Source organism: Carcharhinus amblyrhynchos, chromosome 10 (genome assembly GCF_965287045.1).
Source record: "Carcharhinus amblyrhynchos chromosome 10, sCarAmb.v2.hapA, whole genome shotgun sequence".
NCBI classification, from domain to species: Eukaryota; Metazoa; Chordata; class Chondrichthyes; order Carcharhiniformes; family Carcharhinidae; genus Carcharhinus; species Carcharhinus amblyrhynchos.
In genome coordinates, this window is record NC_137333.1 from 40,909,796 (window position 1) to 40,928,921 (window position 19,126).

The 19,126-nt window shown below is 40.5% G+C and overlaps 1 protein-coding gene across 1 annotated transcript in view; it reads right to left on the minus strand.

Moving 5' to 3' along the window:
- The window catches only part of LOC145348875 (protein diaphanous homolog 3-like), a 527,933-nt gene that overhangs the window by 209,364 nt on the left and 299,443 nt on the right, over nucleotides 1-19,126 (minus strand). The window contains exons 20-21 of the mRNA XM_080196908.1: nucleotides 16,807-16,908; nucleotides 1,680-1,919 (exon numbers count right to left, since the gene is read on the minus strand). Coding sequence (XP_080053034.1) covers nucleotides 1,680-1,919; nucleotides 16,807-16,908 — 342 coding nt within the window. The remainder of the gene's footprint in view (nucleotides 1-1,679; nucleotides 1,920-16,806; nucleotides 16,909-19,126) is intronic.

Genomic DNA, 19,126 nt, shown 5'->3' on the forward strand with positions numbered 1-19,126 from the left:
TTATAGTAGAGGGTATTAAATAGGGTCAGAGCCTCGGGAGACACCGGAAATGTAGACTTACATGTTAACGTTTATCTCTTTTTATTCCGCAGGTGTCGGTCCACCTTGTTGTCAAATGAGGGGCATGCACACGGTGGGTCGTGCGTGGGCTGCTCTCGGAGGTTCCGGGAGTGGCCTAGTACTTTGTGTTGGTGTGCGTGCTTGATCCTGGACCAGTAGACAGGCGCCGCAACAGCTCAGTGGCTAGCACTGCTAGCTGTGCAGATACATGGATTTGGGCCTGTGTCTGTGGGAGTTTGCACATTCTCCCTGTGGTTGCGTGGGTTTCCTCCGGGTGCTCCGGTTTCCTCCCACACCCCAAAGATGTGCTCTTAGGCTGATTGGTATACCAAATTGACACTATTCTCCCCTAAATCTGGCTAAGTTAGGGGTTCCACTCACATACACACAGGGCAGGGTAGGTGTAGGATGATGCGGCGGTGCGGGCTCGTTGGGCCGAAGGGCCTGTTTCCCGTGCTGGGTTGTTCTTTGTTCTTTGGAACTTGAGAGCATGGATGCTGAAAGGATGTTTCCCTTTTTGGAAGCATCTAGAACTAGTGATATCAGTTAAAACAAGGGAGAGTCCAGAAGCTAGGGGACATAGGTTAAAGTAAGGGATATTCCGTTCTGCATAAGGACAAAAAGAACTTTTTTTGCGTGGAACTCTTCCCAGAGAGCAGCGCAGGCAGCGTTATTGAATATTTTTCAGACTGAGTTTAGATAGATTCTTGATTGACAAGAGAGTTAAAGATATAGCAAAGGGGAGTTGAGGTCACAATCAGTTTCTCTCATGCTCTTATTGAATGGCAGAGAATGCTCAAGGGGCTGAATGGCCTATCTCTGAATTTGTAAGTATGTGCATAAGGAAGAACTAGCTCATAAATTGTGAATTGTATGAGGTTACTAGACAACTTCCAGTGTTCTGCTGCTAACTTTGCAAAAATGGCATCTCACATTTAACCTCACTAGTGAGTTTCATGAAGATGCTGCATATAGGTACTAACTGCTATTAATATTCGTCACAAAAAGTTAAGTCCATTAATAAATTGTGCACCTTTTTTAACACCACAATCACTATTACCTACAACCAAACACTCTGGTCCATTAGGATTTTCATTCCTTCAGGTAGTGAAATGTTTTTGGGGATTTTAAAAATTTCACATTTTACATTTTATTCCTATTTTACTGTCCTTTTCGTCCTTCACTTAATTGAGTTTGGCTTCTTGTTTAATTCTCTTTTTGCTGCTGAAGTGACAATGAATTCACCTTCCCTTTCAATCCTTCCTCTTAGTTTTCAATTCGTAACTATTATTGTTTAAGGAGATACATCTTTTACCTCACAGTTCACCAAGATCCCAGATGCCCTATCGCCCAGCAAAGTATGACACAAACATTTTTGAACTGAAGAGTGCAAGCAAAAATCATCACTGGTCTTGACGTGAGATCTCCTGCTCCAGCAAATTGTATGTTATGTTTTGTAAAAATGTTTGTTCTGTTAGTTTTCACAAGCTCTATTCAGTGAATGTATAAGTTGTAATTTTAGCTTGTTAATCCTGGTGTGTCTGCATAGTGCTGCATTGCAAATGTAGTATTTCTCATTTTAGTGGTTCTGACTACATCTTTTGAGATGATGGACTCACTTTGCAGAGGAAGTTGATGTTGAAGCCATATGTTTGAGCATTGCGAGACCCAGCATTCATATAGTTTCCTATTAGCAACACCAGCTCCAGCAGGTTTCCAAATCTCTTACTCTTCTTTAACTCCTCACAGGCAGTAGTGACAGCCATAATGTCAGGTCTGATGTTAATCACCTGTTCCTCAAATTGTAGCTTGAACAGAATAGCATTCAGCCGTGGACGTAGCTTTTTGATGCTGCTCATCTGATTGAGAGAAGAAAACAAATGTGTTATTTTGGTAGCAAGCAAATGAATTTAGTCAACAATGATTTATAGCTGTTGGTTATGGATCTCTTAAAAGTACGAGAAAAATGGATACAAGAATAAAAGACACTTGGGCAGGCAATTGAAATTCTATTTGTGGTTGCTAATAACAACTGCTTACACAACAATAACTAGTGTGCAAGTAATAAAAGATATACTTCTATCATAGATCAATCCAGTCAGTCAATACACTAAACCATATAAAAATAATATGTGCTTATGACCCAGAGTAGCAAAGCAATCAAAAAAAGTTGACGCGGTAAACCATCTGGGTTACAAAGATATTGCTTAGGATGACATGAAAGGTTCTTACTGACTGAATAGAAGTAAACAGAACATCACTAACACAAAAAAAAATAAAATAAAGCCAATTATTCCAAATCAGGAAATGCTTGGGACTGAAACTTAAATTTGCAGTCTTGTGCTAACTTTGCCAGGAAAAACCAGGGGGTCAAACTAAAGTCATGCAAATAATTATAGAGGTAATATACTGCAGATGCTGGAAACCCTCGTCAGGTCAAGTGGCATTGTCAAGAGAGAAAAGCAATGAGATGAATTTTCTCCCATCATGGAGTTGGGTGTGTGCAAAAACTTCCTGGAGGTGGGATTGGGGTCATGAAGGCAACCCGACTGCCATTTGTGATAAGCAAATGGCCAATTGGCAGAGGCCCATCGAAAATTTTCTATCGGCCTGGAATCACACTGAGGCACAGAAGTGTGCCAACCTCTTTGAGGCACTCTCCCAGCAGCAGATCTTAGTACCAGTGCATTAGGCTGCTTTAATGTCCTTCCCACCTCCCTGGTCACAGCTCATTTTTGAATTCAAAACTTTTGTAAGTTGCAGATAGGGTGCTTCAAAATGGGGGCATTTTTCTCTTACCTGAAAGGGCAGGTGATTTCTCAGTCTGAGCTGAGGGCCTCCTTGTGGATACATTGCCCAACCTCCTTGAGTGGATAACAAATCCACCCTGTGGCTAATAATTAAACAACTTGGGGAAAACCACAGCTGGGGGACTGTTTTGGTTACACAGCCTGGGGTTAGCACCCCAATTTGAATCCAGCATAATGGTCCTGACTCAAAACCAAAAAGGTCAGTGAACATGCCTCATACAGTCAGCATTCCCTGTTTTTATACCACATAACCATATGAACGAGCAGTGCAACCAGATAAACAATTAGCGCTTCAAAATCATGGTACAAGCTTTTGTTGTGTGTTAATGACTATTTACACTTCCAGCACAGAAACAGGCCCTTCGGTCCTCCACATCTGCATTGACCATGCTGCCTGACCCAACTAAAACCCGCCACCCTTCAGGGGACCATATACCTCTATTCCCATTCTATTCATGTACTTGTCAAGGCACCCCTTAAAAGTTACTAAAAAAAATTTCTTATTCATATTTATGCCATTAAGATAAAATTAATTTTGCTGCAACTATTTAGAGCTGGTAATTTCTGTGATCAGAACATTGTGACTGTCATGATTTAGGATTTGATACATCAATCAACTCATGGAGGCCCAAAAAAAGGGGCAATGAACTTGGAATCTCGCTTTTTTGTATTAATTCGTGGTATGTGAATGTCGATGGCAAGACAGGCATTAACTGTGCATCCCAAAATCCAAGAGGATTTTTAAATACAGCACGTTTTTCTTGCCTTTCCATCCTTTCTCTCTTTTATTCTGTCTTATCCTACTCTCTTTCCCATTGTTACTCTTTCTCAAACTAATTTGACCGTTATTCATCATACTTCCTTCTCTGACTTTTGCACTCTCTCTTTTTCCATCCTTAAATTCCGCTGGTCAAGAAGAACATTCAGGAGGTCCCAGGTGACCTGCTGAATTGTCCAACAGGTTCAGGATTCTTGGAACCTTATTGCATAAGAGTGGTGACTGCAGGATGGATGAGCAGATTGACCATGGCACTATAATACAGGTAGACCAACAAACAGGCCAAGTTAATAGGAATGTATTGGTAATTGGGGCTGTACAGTCAGGTGGGTACACAGTTCTCTGCAGCAGAGAGTGGAAGTCCAGACAGCATGTTACCTGCCCAGTGCCAGAGTTTGGGATATCTGTTCTGTGTTGAACTTGCAGTGAGAGGGGGAGGACATTGGTCCTGATCCATGTAGGTACCAACGACATAGGTAAAGCTTGGAAAGAGGCTCTGCTGAGTGAGTATGAGCAGCCAGGTGCTAAATTAAAAAGCTGATCCTTGAGGATAATAACCTCTGGATCATTACTTGAGCCACAAGCAAATTGGTCAGGGTCAGTATAGTTAGGGGGACAGACAGTTCTCTGCAGCGGACAGCAAGCATCCTGAAGGTTATGTTGCATGTTCAATATTAGCATGCAGAACATTGCTCTGGGCTGGAGAGAAATTTGCAATGGGAAGGGGAGGATCCAGTGATATAACACAGGGAGCAATAGGGAAGAGCTTCTGAACAGTCAGTACGAGGACCTAGGTACCAAATTAAGCAGAATCTCAAAGATCATAATCTTTGGATTATTACCTAAATCACAAGTAAATTGGCACCTGGTAGATCAGATTAGGAAGTTATATGTAAGGATCAAAGACCGGCTTGGGGGAAATGGGTTTTGGTTCAAGGGGCACTGACATGAGTACTGGGGAAAGTGGGATTGAATCATTGAGATGGTCTTCACTTGAAAAGTGCTGGAACATGTGTTCTGGCAAGTCATAGAATTAGTGTGTTAAGCTAAACAAAATGGCATGGATCAAATATGGGAAGATGTGATAAATTAAGTAGAGAAGGCAGGGTAAGAAAGTAAGGTAGCAATAAGGGAAATAATGGTCGGAGGATGGTGGGAAGGGACAGATTGTACAAACCTAAGAATGCAAAAGTAGAGGTTACAAAAATAGTAAAAGGACGGTAAAAAGGCTCTGGTAATTAAGGATGACTGATACAATAGAAAGAGACGGCCTTATTTCTGGAGATAAGTATATTAGATTAGCATGAGAAATGGTAACGTTAAAAAGGTAAGAAGTTACTTGTGGGAGCGATAAGTAGAGTCCCGAACAGAAACTATTCTAGGACAGGGTAGACAGGAAAACCATTATGAGGCTTGTGAGAAAGGTGATAATCATGAGTGATTTCAATCTACTTATAGACAGGACAAATCAGGTTGGCAAAGATAGCCTGGATGAAATGTTTGAGTGTTTTGCACATTGTGATGAGGTGTATATATATATATCTTTTTTTATATATGTTAAGAGGAATGTTTAAAAATGCAGCTTTATTCTACAGGCAGTCAGTCTGTCCCAGAGGAATGAAGGTCAGATTTTGGTATAGCAGGATAATTACTCATTTCAGCCCTGCAAGTGCTTATTTTAAGTAGAGCTAATGCATATTTTTTTTTACTTCAGTTCCCTTGGGATTTCTGATTAGAGTGATTGATAAGGTCATGTGATAATGTGGTTTATGTACAGAACTGGGTCTGTTACAGATAAAATAAAACATTTAAAGAAAGTAGTGAGTTGCAGCTGAAGCTGCTTGAAGTCAGAAGAATTTTGCAGGCTTCTGAACCTCTACATTTCTTTGAAGGCAAATATGCCTGGGTTTGCTAGCTGTGTTCATTTTAAAGTGGATTTTATTTATGCACAAATGGGGCTTATTGGAACTGAAAGAGTCATAAGTTAGAAAGTAAAACTGCTTCTTTTCATTTTTAAAATCCTGTTCAATTGTTAATGGTTAAGCTGTTTTGTTAGGGTTATGTTTAAACGGTGTTATTAAATGAAGTTGTTTCACTCTAAAAGATCCTAGTTTGTCAGTGGAATCATTCTTGAAAAGAAATATACCGTACTCATATATGCTAAAATAGAAAAGTTGTTGGGATCTAGTCTGGTTTCATAACGTAACTTGGGATTCTGCTCCTGGACCCGAACACCAGCACCAACCAGAGAGCAAGTTATACAAAATCTGGTAATATACAATGAGACAGTACTGATTAATTACTTCAGAGTGAAGGCACTCCTAAGTAGCAGTGATCATAATATGATTGAATTGTGTCTTCAGTTTAAGGGTCAGGAGTGGATTGAGTGTTTTAAACTTCTAAAAGGGCAATTAAGATGATATGAAGATGGTGCTTGCTGAAGCAAACTGGGAAATTAGATTAAGGGATAGATCAGTACAGATGCAGTGGCAGACATTTCAGTAGGTATTTCAGAATATGCAGAAAAGATACGTTCCAGTGAGAAAGAAAATCTGGAAGGGAATGACTCACCATTCATAGGTAACCAAAGAAAATAAAGATAGTGTCAATTTGAAAAAAAATTCCACAAAGGTGAGTGGCAGGTCAGAAGATTGGATCGAATATAAAGAACAACAAAGAATGTCCAACAGATTAATAAGGAGGGAGAAACTAGAGTACAAGAGAAAACTAGCTAGAAACATAAAAGCAGATAGTAAAAGCTTTTACAGGTATTTAAAACCAAAAAATAAGTGGGCATTGGTCCTCTACAGAGTGAGTCTCAAGAATTAATAATATAAGGAAATGACAGATCAATTGAACAGATATTTTGCATTTGTCTACAATATGGAGGATGCAAATGAGAAATAATTGTGAAATGAAAGGAAGAGTGAAACTTGAAAACTTAAATCAAAATCTCAATCAGCAGGGAAAGGGTACTGAGAAAATTATTACGAAGAAAAGCTTACAATCCACAGGCCTGATAGACTTCATTCATGAGTTTTAAAAGAAATGCCTGTTAAGAAATTAGATGTGTTGGTTTTCATTTTCTAAACTTCCCTAGATTCTGGAAAGGTCCCATCAGATTGGAAAATAGTAAATGTGACTCCTCTATTCAAGAAAAGAAGGAGAAAGTAGAAATGTGCAGGCCACTTAGATAAAAATTTCTCAGAGAAAATATTATTAAGGAGGTTATAGCAGAGTACTTGGAAAATCTCCATACAATCAAGAAAAGTTAACATGAAGAGTGGTGGATGTGGTTTATGTGGACTTCAGCAAGGCGTTCGATAAGGTCCCCCATGCAAGGCTTATTGAGAAAGTGAGGGGGCATGGGATCCAAGGGGACGTTGCATTGAGGATCCAGAACTGACTTGCCTGCAGAAGGCAGAGATGGGTCTTTTTCTGCATAGAGGTTGGTCACCAGTGGAGTGCCCCAGGGATCTGTTCTGGGACCCTTGCTCTTTGTGATTTTTATAAATGACCTGGATGAGGAAGTGGAGGGATGGGTTGGTAAGCTTGCCGATGACATGAAGGTTGAATGTGTTGTGGATGGTTTGGAGGGATGTCAGAAGTTGCAGTGTGACATAAATAGGATGCAAGACTGGGCGCAGAAGTGGCAGATGGACTTCAACCCGGATAAATGTGTAGTGGTACATTTTGGCAGGTCAAATGGGATGAAGGAATATAAATATTAAGGGTAAAACTCTTAGCTGTGTGGAAGATCAGAAGGATCTTGGGGTCCAGGTTCATTGGACTCTCAAATTGGCTTCACAGGTAGAGGATGTGGTTAAGAAGGTGTATAGTGTACTGGCCTTCATCAATCGAGGAACAAGGATGTTACCCGGATTGGGCTGCATGCCTTAGGAGGATAGGTTGAGAGAGCTCAATCTTTTCTCCTTAGAGAGACAAAGGATGAGAAGGGACCTGATAGAGGTGTATAAGATGATGAGGTACTGATCGGGTGGACTCTCAGAAGCTTTTCCCCAGGGCTGAAATGGCTACCACAAGAGGACACAGGCTTAAGGTGCTGGGGAGTAGGTACAGAGGAGATGCCAGGGGTACTTTTTTCACTGAGGGAGTGGTGGGTGTGTGGAATCAGCTGCCGGCAGTGGTGGTGGAGACAATTCGGTAGGGTCTTTTAAGAGACTTCTGGATAAGTACATGAGACTTAATAGGATTGAGGGTTACAGGTAAGCCGAGTAGGTAGAGATAAGACTGGCGCAACTTGTGGGCTGAAAAGCTCGTTTGTGCTATAGTTTTTCTATGATTCTATGATTTTGTGAAAGGGATATCACATTTGACTAATTTATTGGGGCTGTTCGAGGAAGTAACAAGCAGCATGGATAAAGGAGAATCTGTGGATATGCAGTACTTAGATTTCTAGAAGGCATTTGACAAGATGCCTCATCAAAGGTTACTGAAAAAATAAGAGCACATAGTATGAGGGCAATATATTAGCATGGATAGAGAATTAGTTAACTAGTAGAAAACAGATGAAGCATGAATGGTTCTGGTTTGCCAAAATGTGATAAGTCGAGTGCTACAGGTATGAGTGCTGAGCCCTCAACCTTTTCACAATTTATATTAACGTCTTGGATGAAGGGACCAATTGCATGGTTGGCAAATTTGCTAATGACACAAAGATGGGTAGGGAAGTAAGCTGTAAAGAGGGCATAAGGAGTCTGCAAAGAGACATAGATGAGTTACAAGAAGGAAGAATTTCTTTTGTCAGAGAGTGGTGAATCTTTTGAATTTTTACCCCAGGAATCTGTGGAGGCCGAGTCCTTGAATATTTTCAAGGTTGAGACTAATAGGCTTTTAATCAGTAGGGGAATTAAGGGTTACAGAGAAAAAGCAAGAAAGTGGACTTAGTGAGTGTTCGATCAGCCATAACCCAATTAAATGGTGGAACAGGTTCAAAGGGTTGAATGGCCGAATCCTCTTCCTATTTCTTATGGTCTTAAAGCAACAATTTGGCAGATGGTGTATACTAAGGGAATATATCCATTTGGGCAGGAATAGAAAAGCAGCATATTATTTAAATGGAGAAAGATTTCAGAACTCTGACAAGTACATGAATCAGGAAAAGTTAGTTTGCAGATACAACAAGTGAACAGAAGACAAATGGAATGTTGTTATTTATTGTAAGAGGAATGGAATGTAAAAGTAGGGATGTTTTGCTACAGTTGGACAGGATACTGGTGAGACCACATCTGGAGTAATGTTGTACAGTCTTGGTCTCCATATTCAAGAAAAGAAACTAACGGGTTAGAAACAGTTCAGAGAAGGTTCACTGAGATTGGGTGGCGAACTACCTTCAGAAGAACATTTGAACATGTTGGACCTGTAGATATTGAAGTCCAGAAGACTGAGAGATTGGAACAAATACAATCCAGAGGAGACTTGACGCGGTAAATGCAGAAAGGATGTTTCCCCAAGTGGACAGACTAGAGTTGGTAACACAGTTTAAAAATAAAGTGGTGTCACTGAACTTGAAGATGAAAAGATTTCTTTCTCTCAGAAGATCTTGAGTCTTTGGAATGCTCGACTTCAAAGAGTGGTGGACGCAAAATCAAATGAATATTTTTAATGCAGAGGTAGATAGATTCTAGGAAGTCAAATGTTATCAGCAATAGGCAGAATGTGGAGTAGAGGCCATAATCAGATCAGCCATGATCTTATTGAATACTGAAGCAGGCTCGAAGGGCCGAAAGACCGACTCCTGCTCTAACTAGACGTTTGTATGCAACAATATTAGTGCAAAGTTACCAATTTGCATTTCTATCAGTTTGCAGGATAAAACTAACTCAAAATAAACGATGAGGTAAAAAATCCAATTAATGGCACTCACATAGAGCACTTAGGCATATCCTGATGATGCTGTAGACTCAAGACATGGAATCAATACCCAGGCTGCCTTGGGGAAGTGACCCTATCAGCAGAATGAATTCCAAAAGAAAATTAAATGACTCTGAAAGTGTCCCCTTTAAAGATTGTGGGTGCGATTCTCTCCCTCAAAAAAAAGTTCTCAGCGCCCAACAGGCAGGAAAACAGGAGATCCCAATGCATAGATCCCTGCTTCCCTCCCCTCTGACCTCCCCACCCAGTCTTGTTCTGCCTCCATCAGGCCCCACCCCATGACGCCCTGCCCCGTCAGGCCCCAACTCCCTTGGCAATGCCTATGCGGCATTGCCCCCTTCCATGCCCAACCCCTCGATTACATCAATGGCCTTTGTTCCCGCCAGTGAGACCATCGCGTCAGGTCCCCATTGCTGGTGACCATACATGATCCCTGCTGGTGTGGACCTTCACCAGCAAGGTCAGGAACACGTGAGCTCGGACAATTACATCCTGGGCTCGCTAGGCAAACACAAATGATAATATAACTATTTAAATCAGTCTTGCGCTGGGAAACAGTGCAAGGATGATCAGGTCATAAATAATGGCTTGGAAAATCACAATTCCTGTTTTTGGCCTCCCGCTTAAATTTCCTGCCCTGCTACTTGACCAGCATAGTGGGACAGGAAAATCATGCCCAGCATGTTGGATTGCAATTTGTGATGGCAGGACATCCAATGGCATCTGCTTTAGACCTACCCTCTTTTATGTGGCAAGCTTCTGAAAGTGTGAGCTGATAAAGTCACAGCTCGGGAAACAGGATATTTAGGATGAGTTAACAGCGCAAACAATTGTGCATCTCATTAACATATCAAGTCAAAGGATTGTAAAATTAACTGCACAAGGAGAAGGAAATGTAAATCAGAGTGAATAAATTTGTGTGAATGAATTCGATGTCACATCAGGTATAGAAAGGCAAATAAAGAGGAAAAAATAGATATTTAAAATTCTTTCTTGGGATATGGGTATTGCAGGGATAGCACTTGTTGCCCATTTCTAATTGCTCTCGAGAGCAGTTGGGAGTCACTTTGCAGTGGTTCAAGAGTCACATATGGACCACACCAGCAGAAGACAGATTTCCTTCAACAAAGGGCATTAATGGATTTTCATAGCGACCAATGATAGTTTCATGTTCACCATTGCTGAGATTAGAATCCCATTCCAGAATTATTAATTAATTGAATTTAAATTCAACCAGCTGCCATGGTGAGATTTGAATCACATCCCCAGAGCATTAGCCTGGGCCTCTGGATGTCTAGTCCAGTGATTACGCCACCATCACCTCCATTCAACATATTGCAATGGTGAGCCAGACTGCTATTTGCCATTTTTGTGTAGATATTATGGGGGAGCAATGACACCTGGACAACAATTGAATATTTGAGTTTCGCTGCACATCAGCTTTTCATTTCAAGTTGTCGCTTGCACTATTTGTACATTAACAACAACAAAGTCCATTGGCCCATGCTGTACTGACAACATGTTCTGGCCATTTTGTCTTCATTACTAAATGGAGAGAATCAGACACATTGTAGAATTGTTTGAAGAAATGCAATGTGAGCTATGAACCACTTCTGTTTAATTCTTAAAGATGTTCTACATCCTGACCAAACACCCTTTCTTTTCGCTTTTCAGATATTAACAACCCTTTTCAAAAAAAACTAATTTTCCTGTTTTATTTCAAATTGCCGTTTTTAAAATGTATTTATACCTGAGAACTTTACTGAGGCATTAACACATACACTGCCTAAATTGCAATCATTTATTTGATCTTGTACAATCACCACAGGCTGTCATGATAAAGCTTTTATGAAATCTGCTATGCTGTAGTACTAACTGGAAAATTGAATCAGCCCAACTCGATGTCGAAGAGCTGCCTCTGGGGCCATTTTAAGTTCATATTACAGCTATTCCAAGCTGCACAAACATAAATTTTGCTATTGTTAATGAATATTGAAAATTTTTGCTTTAATTTCTAGTAGGTGTATTCATGATCTGTCACGATGCTGTTATGCGCCCAGTTGGTGTAATTCAATTCAGGAGTGTTCTAAAAGTCTTCATAGCTGTGGCTCAGCTATAGACCTTACCTGGTCGGTTGCACAGAAAAGAATTAAATAGCAATGGCATTCACTGGTTTAAAGGCAAAAATCACACCTGCTGTTGATGTACAACCTGTGTTCCAGAAACCGCTGGCTTTATTGTTTGTGCTGCATGCAGCAGTTTCTAAATTCTGACAAATGGAAGTTCAGAATTCTGCTATTTCTAATCATTTCTGTGACATTGGAAAAATGAAAACCTATTTTTATTTTCATTTATACTTTTTATTTCCCCATTCATGGTCTCCACGGCTGAAACTTATTGCATGCTGTTTCTTTCAACAACAAGGGCACAACTGTCTGTGCCTTGAACTTCCCACTATCACTGCTGCATCAACAAACATGAGGTGCTTTTCCAGGTCAGCAATGCTGTCATTAGTTCCACTCAAATGATACTTTATCTACCATAAAATATCCTATTAGTAACTTAGCCAAAAACCTGTCTGATAGTGGGAGTTCAACATATTCTAATTCAAAGGTGAAATGTTCACTCAAACTCTATTGATATAACTACCAAACGTGCGAATGAAGAAATATTTTAAAACCTAAATTGCTTTGGAGATCCTGCCATGAACTTGACTTCATTATGCAGTAATTTATTTTAAATCTAAAATAAACAGCAAAGAAAAAAAGATAGCAACAGATTTTTAGAAATGAATGAACATGACAAACGTTCCATGCATTTAAGAATATTTTCTCATCTTGAATTGTGTTTTAGCTTATAAAACATTTCATATATATGTCTTAATACGTGTTCAAATATGTGATGTCAAAATCGTATCATTGAGTTTCTTTTGTTACTTCCGATGTAATATTATTTGAGGAAATGTTATAATGACAATGTGTAGATATAATAGCATTATATGGTAGATGAATGGTTCTTGCTGGAAAGCATGTAACAAAATGCTAAACCGTTCCCACATATGGCATATAGGGAAAGCAAATAAACTTATGTCAAATTAAGATGAGCTGCACATTTGTGAGGAATCAAGTCACTTCATTTAGCTTCAAGATGTTAGTTTTTTTTGGCTTCTTCATGTGTTTTCACACTGCAGTGCTGAACCACCTCAAAAATATTTCAAATGGTTTGTGAATTTTGATTGAACAAAACTATCAGGGAACTAAAACTATTGCATGCCAAATTATAAACAAAAAAGTATGATGATCTTTCAAGTGGAACATCAGTTCTGATCAATTAATTCTTGGCTTTTTGTTTTTATTTTTCAATTTTTTTTAACTGTGATAAAACTGTTCCAAGGACATAAATGTACATCTGTGCACAAGCAATGGAGAGATGGCAAACATTGAGGCATGCAACATCAATAATTTCATATTAACTCCTTAAATTGGTCTTTAGTGTTTGCAGACATTTTAAATGAAACATGATAATTAACATAAGGACTGGTGCGGGCAAAACCTGAATTTCAATGATTTGTGCAAATGGGATTTATAAATAAGAAACAATTAAAATTTACTGAATAATTCCCTACTAGTCTCAGTATTTATCTGCCAGACGTAATAAAACATATTCCTGTTAATTCAAAGCCACCTCTGCTTGAAAGAAAATTAACTTTTTGAATACAAATTTGAATTTTAATTAAACAGTTTCGAACCAACAGAAATATTCAGGTGGAATTTTACCATTTTCTGGAAAAGCGGAGGGGAGTCTAGGCTTATCCTGCCGTATTTTTTTAGACACTGCCAAAAATAATGAAAGCAGTGGATTCCACGAGAGCCTGCCCCACCAGAACCTAGGTCTGTAAACAGTAAACATTCTTCCCATGAAACTCTCTCTCTCTCTTCTCGCCACCTCCCCAGTCCCTTCATATTTCTCTAAGAAATTTCATTTGTCGCTTCTCTGCCTATTCTACCAGCTTGTCTAAAGTTTTTTTCACAGTTCTTCAAACAGTTCACAATGCTCTCAACTTTTGTGTCATTTGTAAACTTTGAAATTACTCCATGTAGAACAAGTGTTAACATAATTCAATAAAAGCAGTGGTCCCAACACCAAGATCCAGGGAGTTCCCTGCACTCAAGTAAATTCATATTCATGCTGCAAGGACTCTTTTATTCCATGGACTTTAATTTTGCTGACAAGGCTGTTACGTGACACTTTATCAAATATCTTTTTGAAGTTCACATCCACTGCATCAACTGAATGACCCTCATCAATGCTTTGTTATCTCATCAAAAAAAACAATCACGTTAAACAAGCAAGTTTTTTGGACAAAGATGTAACATTTCCAATTCTCCAACCCATAAGCATTACCCATGTCTGTTTTCAAAAAGGAAGATTATGGCCAGTGCACAATTTCCTCCCTTACCTTGCTCAGTATACTTTGATGTACCTCATCTGGGGCTGGTGACTTTCTGGGCACTATTCTCCCAATTTGGTTCAAAGTGTTGATACCAGTAGGAACCTTGGAATGTTTTCCACTGGCATTGGCAGCACTGAACAGGCCCGATTCAGTCTATTCAAATAAGCTACCACATCCTCCACATGAAATCATGCCGACTTCTCAACTCCACTAGTGCTTAAATCATTGGAGTTGGGAATCAGCAGTTAGCCCTCTATAAATGGGAACAGCATGTAAGTGCTTGCTTCAGCACCCACTCTCAACATCATCTGGTGCTGTCAGTGCTGGATGCCCGCAAATGTCCGAGTCATGGTGGAAAAGCCCTCAGCCATTATGGTAACATTCCAGCCAGTAACATGGCTGCAAGAAATGCTGCCCCAAGATTCCTGAAAGCAGGTGTGGACTGGGTGCTGGACACTGTGGAGAAGAGGAGGGCCACCGTCTTTCCAACGGTTGGCAGGAGGCTCCTTACTAATGTGGTATTGGAGGCCTGTAATGCAGTGGTCAGCTCCAGCAGCATCACCAGGACCAAACTCCAATGCCGCAAGAAAATGAATGATCTCTTCTGAACTCAAGGATGAGTATCCATCTGTCTGCCCCGGCATCACTCCCATTCGTAACCTCTGGCATTTCACCCTAAATCTTGGAACCCTCAAACACCCAAACCAGCAGTATCTCCTTCATTCCCTCCCCACCCTCAAACAATCCCCCTGACAAACTCTCATAGACTAGGTGTATGCCAACTGCTGTGAAGACTCCTCTGCATACCTGCCAGGTCACAGTCTTACAATGTCCTCTTTCTGTCCTAGCAGGATAAGATAGCCCGCAATGGGAGGGAGTATGGGAAGATGGACCCAAGCTACATGTCTTCACCCCCTTTGAAGAGAGGGCACTGGAAATCGCAGGGGTAGCCCCAGAGTGAATTGTGGCAGATTGCAAGGTTGGTGTGCTCCTTGGAAATTAAAGACAAATGCACCTTTATTCGGTTGACCTATCTCAAGTGAGTCTCTCATCTCCCTCACGCATGATCTTCCCAAAGGATGACCTCATGTCTTCTTTCTTTCAGGGTCCCCATCAGATGAGGCTGTGTCATCCAGGGTCAATGCATCCCCGGCCCCCTTCCCCCGTCCAACACCTCAGAGTAGAGGACACCGAATTCTCGGCACTGTTTTCACCTGTATGACTCACTAGCGCAGAGACGCTCTCCTAGGTGGCTCATGTTAGCAGACAGACTTCTGGAGCACCGTCTGGTGATCGCCACACAGCTGCTGTAGCGCGTCAGGTGGAAGCAGGAACTTCCAAGGAGCAGGTAGTCGGAGGTCTGCTGGCTCCCAGGTAACAGCTGCCCCAAATCAGATGTTGAGCCTCTGGAAAATGTTACCACATCACTGTTACTGATGCAAAAACAGAGTCAGATGTTGCAGGAGAGGTTGTCAGCAACATTCTTGTAAATGCAAGGCCATTTGGAAGAGGTCCAGGAGCCTTCTTTCACTGGAGATGATGCCAGCATTCTCTGGTGCCTAGGTCAACACTGCAAGAGTGGCGTCCATGGTGGAATGCCTGGGGCAAGACGTCTGAGCCATGTCTGACGATGTCCAAGGCTTGACTCAGTCTCCGCAATGTCCATGGCTGAACTCCAGGACAACAAGACCCAGTCACACATGGTTATATCACAAGTGCAAATGGACATTGCAAAGGCACTCCAGAGTTTGGCCCAATCATACAGGACCATGACTGAAGTCTTCAAGAGCATGGCCTAGTAGCAGAGGGATATGTCCTAGTCACAGAGGACAATGGCTGAGGGCACCGCCTCCATGTTTCAGTCATTTGCGGGCCTCCAGGACTGACAGTGCCAGATGATGTTGAGGTTTTCGGAGATCACTCCTGTTGACATTCCATCCCACCTCCTAACAATTAGAGGCCTGTTGACCAAACTACTAACTCAGGGCAAACCGGTAACCTGGAGGTCGGCTTGTTCCTGACATTTACACTGGAGTGTGTGGATCCTGTCCTTAACATATTATCTGGCCCTTGATTCACGTCATCACCCAAAATCAAATCCAGTGGTGCATCCTTGCATGTGGGCCAGAAATACACCGTTCTCGAAAATTCCCTTGAACACATTTCATGAACTGTTCAGAGCTAACTACTGCTAACTACTTCTGGTTCTTGCATCTCTTCGTAATTTCTTTGCAAATGTATTCCTCTATATTAGTCCCACTAGACAATGGGAGGAAACTGGAGCACCCAGAGGAAACCCATGAAGACACTTGCAGAATGTATAAACTCCACAAGTCACCCAAGGCTAGAATTGAACCTGGGTCCCTGGCGCTGTGAGGCAGCAGGGCTAACCACTGTGCCACCGTGCGACTCACAAATCCGTAAGCATCCCATAGAGTTCCAAAATGCATTTCATTCATACCAAAATATGTTAAGTTTACAGTGGCTGAATCAAGTAGTTTCCAATATTACCTTCTGCCCACCCAAAACAATCTGATTTCATTAAAAGTCAAATTTCAAATATATAGGCAAGCAAATTTTAACAAGTAGAAAAAAAATGCTACTTAGCATGACAAGCAAAACGTCATGACAGACATTTAAATCACTGTGTATAGAGCAGCTTTATATTAATGAAGATAAACAAAATATAAAATGAATATTAAATAGAGATAAGAAACCATTTCCTACGGGGAACAACTCAACAGTTTGTGCTAAACATTCATATAAGGTTAATGGGAGATTTTGGAATTTTTGGTACACAGAATACTTACCACCACTCCAAATTGCTCAGGTTCTGACAAGCTATGGTAATCATTCTTGAAACGTGCCAAGGCAAGCACCTGCTCTTGGTCTGGTAGGTGGCTCACCAAGTTCTGCGAACATATCAAAAATCTAGAATAAGGCATATTTTAAAAAATGCATTTTCATGCCTGCACTTTATCTGATATTTTCCACTTCATTCATGAACTTTTAATATACAAGTCAAATCATATATGAATCCAGGAAAGCGAGCCAAAGATTATTTAAAATATGTTAAGATAGTTGCAATGACAATGACATTGCTTCAGTAAATTCAGAACAGTGTAGCTCCATGGAATTTATAATGAAGAAATCAAACTTCTGTAATTTAATTGAACTGATTCTGGCTCAAGAAGACAAGCAACTGTTACATATTTAAATGGTTGCATGATTCCTTTAAGGTCAGGCACAAGACTTGATCATGTAGCCAATGAGTGTTTCAAACGTTCCTGCTTTTAGTTTCAGTTTCTATTCCTTGCAATGCAGGGGACATCTCTTTCAATAAATCTTGTGTTATTAGTTTGAATCTACATGTGCAAATCATGTCTTTTTCCTTTCGCGTAAAACACTGAATTAACATAGTTAGGACATTACCAACAACAATTTAACCTTTAACATTAGACTAAGTAACATCAATGCACAGATACTGCAATCTACAATCAAATCTCAAGCCAGGATAGTTAGTAAGATTTTGCAAGCCCAAGCCAAATGGAGGGGGTTACAGATAGTGTGACATGAAGCCAAGATTCTGGCTGAGGCCTTCCCCAGGTGTGCAGCCAAGTTGATAGCCTCACACACAAAGACGGTCTCAACCGGGATCTTGGGTTCATGTCACACTACTTGTAACATCTACCATTTGGCCTGGGCTTTCAAAATCTTACTAACTATCCTGGCTTGAGACAATTCACACTTTTTTAACCTGTGCTGAACCCTCTCTTCACTCGCATTGTCTGTACCTGTAAAGACTTGATTGCCTATTAAGATTCGCATTCCAACCATTATCTTGCAATTGAATCTGAGTCTATATATGCCCTGTTTGTGAACCCAGCTCTCAACTCACCTGATGAAGGAGCAGCACTCCAAAAGCTTGTGCTATCAAATAAACCTGTTGGACTTTAACATGGTGTTGTGAAACTTCTTACTCAGTCTACCTTCAATGGGGTCCAAGTAGAAATGGTTGGAAACTTCATGTTTTTATGTGGTCAGATCACCAACAACCTTCCTGGTCCCTCCATGCCAGTTAAGAAAACCCACCAACACTTCCACTTTCTCAGAAGATGAAGGGAATTTGGCATGTCCACTACCACTCTAACTTTACAGATGCACAATTGAAAGCATTCTTTCTGGTTGTATCACAGACAGCTTCTTCCCTGCTACCATCAGGCTTTTGAATGGACCTACTTTGCATTAAGTTGATCTTTTTCTACACCCTAGCTATGACTGTAACACTACATTCTACACTCTCTCCTTTTCTTCTCTATCAATGGGCTGCTTTGTCTGTACACAGTCTGTACTTTTTACTGTATGCTAATACATGTGACAATAATAAATCGAATCAAAAACATGGTCGATTGGTATTCGGATTTAGAAAAGAAAATCATTGAGAGCTCAGCTGGTAGAGCAGCATATTTAGGGACTTGCTCAAAAGAAAATAATTTCAGGGAACTTATCAGGCAGCATTGCAAGTGTACATGAAAAGAGGAGAATTGGGGACCATTCTGGCAGCACAGCAGATCTGATGTTCCAAATGTGGTAAGGAGTATCTTGGAAAAATAATATTTGTAGCCAAGAAACACCTACATGTTAACAAATGTTCAGCGTGGAACGTTTGTGCTTGTCATACGCAGAATTGACAGTATTTAGAAATATAGAAAATGTATATTTAACAGTAACGAAGGGGAGAAAGGTCTTCTCAGACAATATAAATTGGAACTGATGATTCAACAACAACTACTGATTGTTTAATTGATTGAGTTAAAATGGTGTGCTGGCCATGTGTGGTCCCTGTGAATCAGTAAAATTTCTCTTTATTAGTGAACAGTGCTTTAATTTCAAGTTAAAAATCTGTTTGTATATGATGCCAAAAGGTGGTTTCATTCATGGGTCATGGTATAGGCAAAGGCCACATTACAAAAACACGGGCAACTGGGACTAGTTTATGGGTTAAAACAAAGAGGCAGCATGGACAACTTGGGCCGAACAGCCTGTTTCCATGCTGTATACTTCTATGACTCCACGGTTCAATATTCATGACACGATACTGATCTCTGGTGCAATCCTGGACAAAATAAT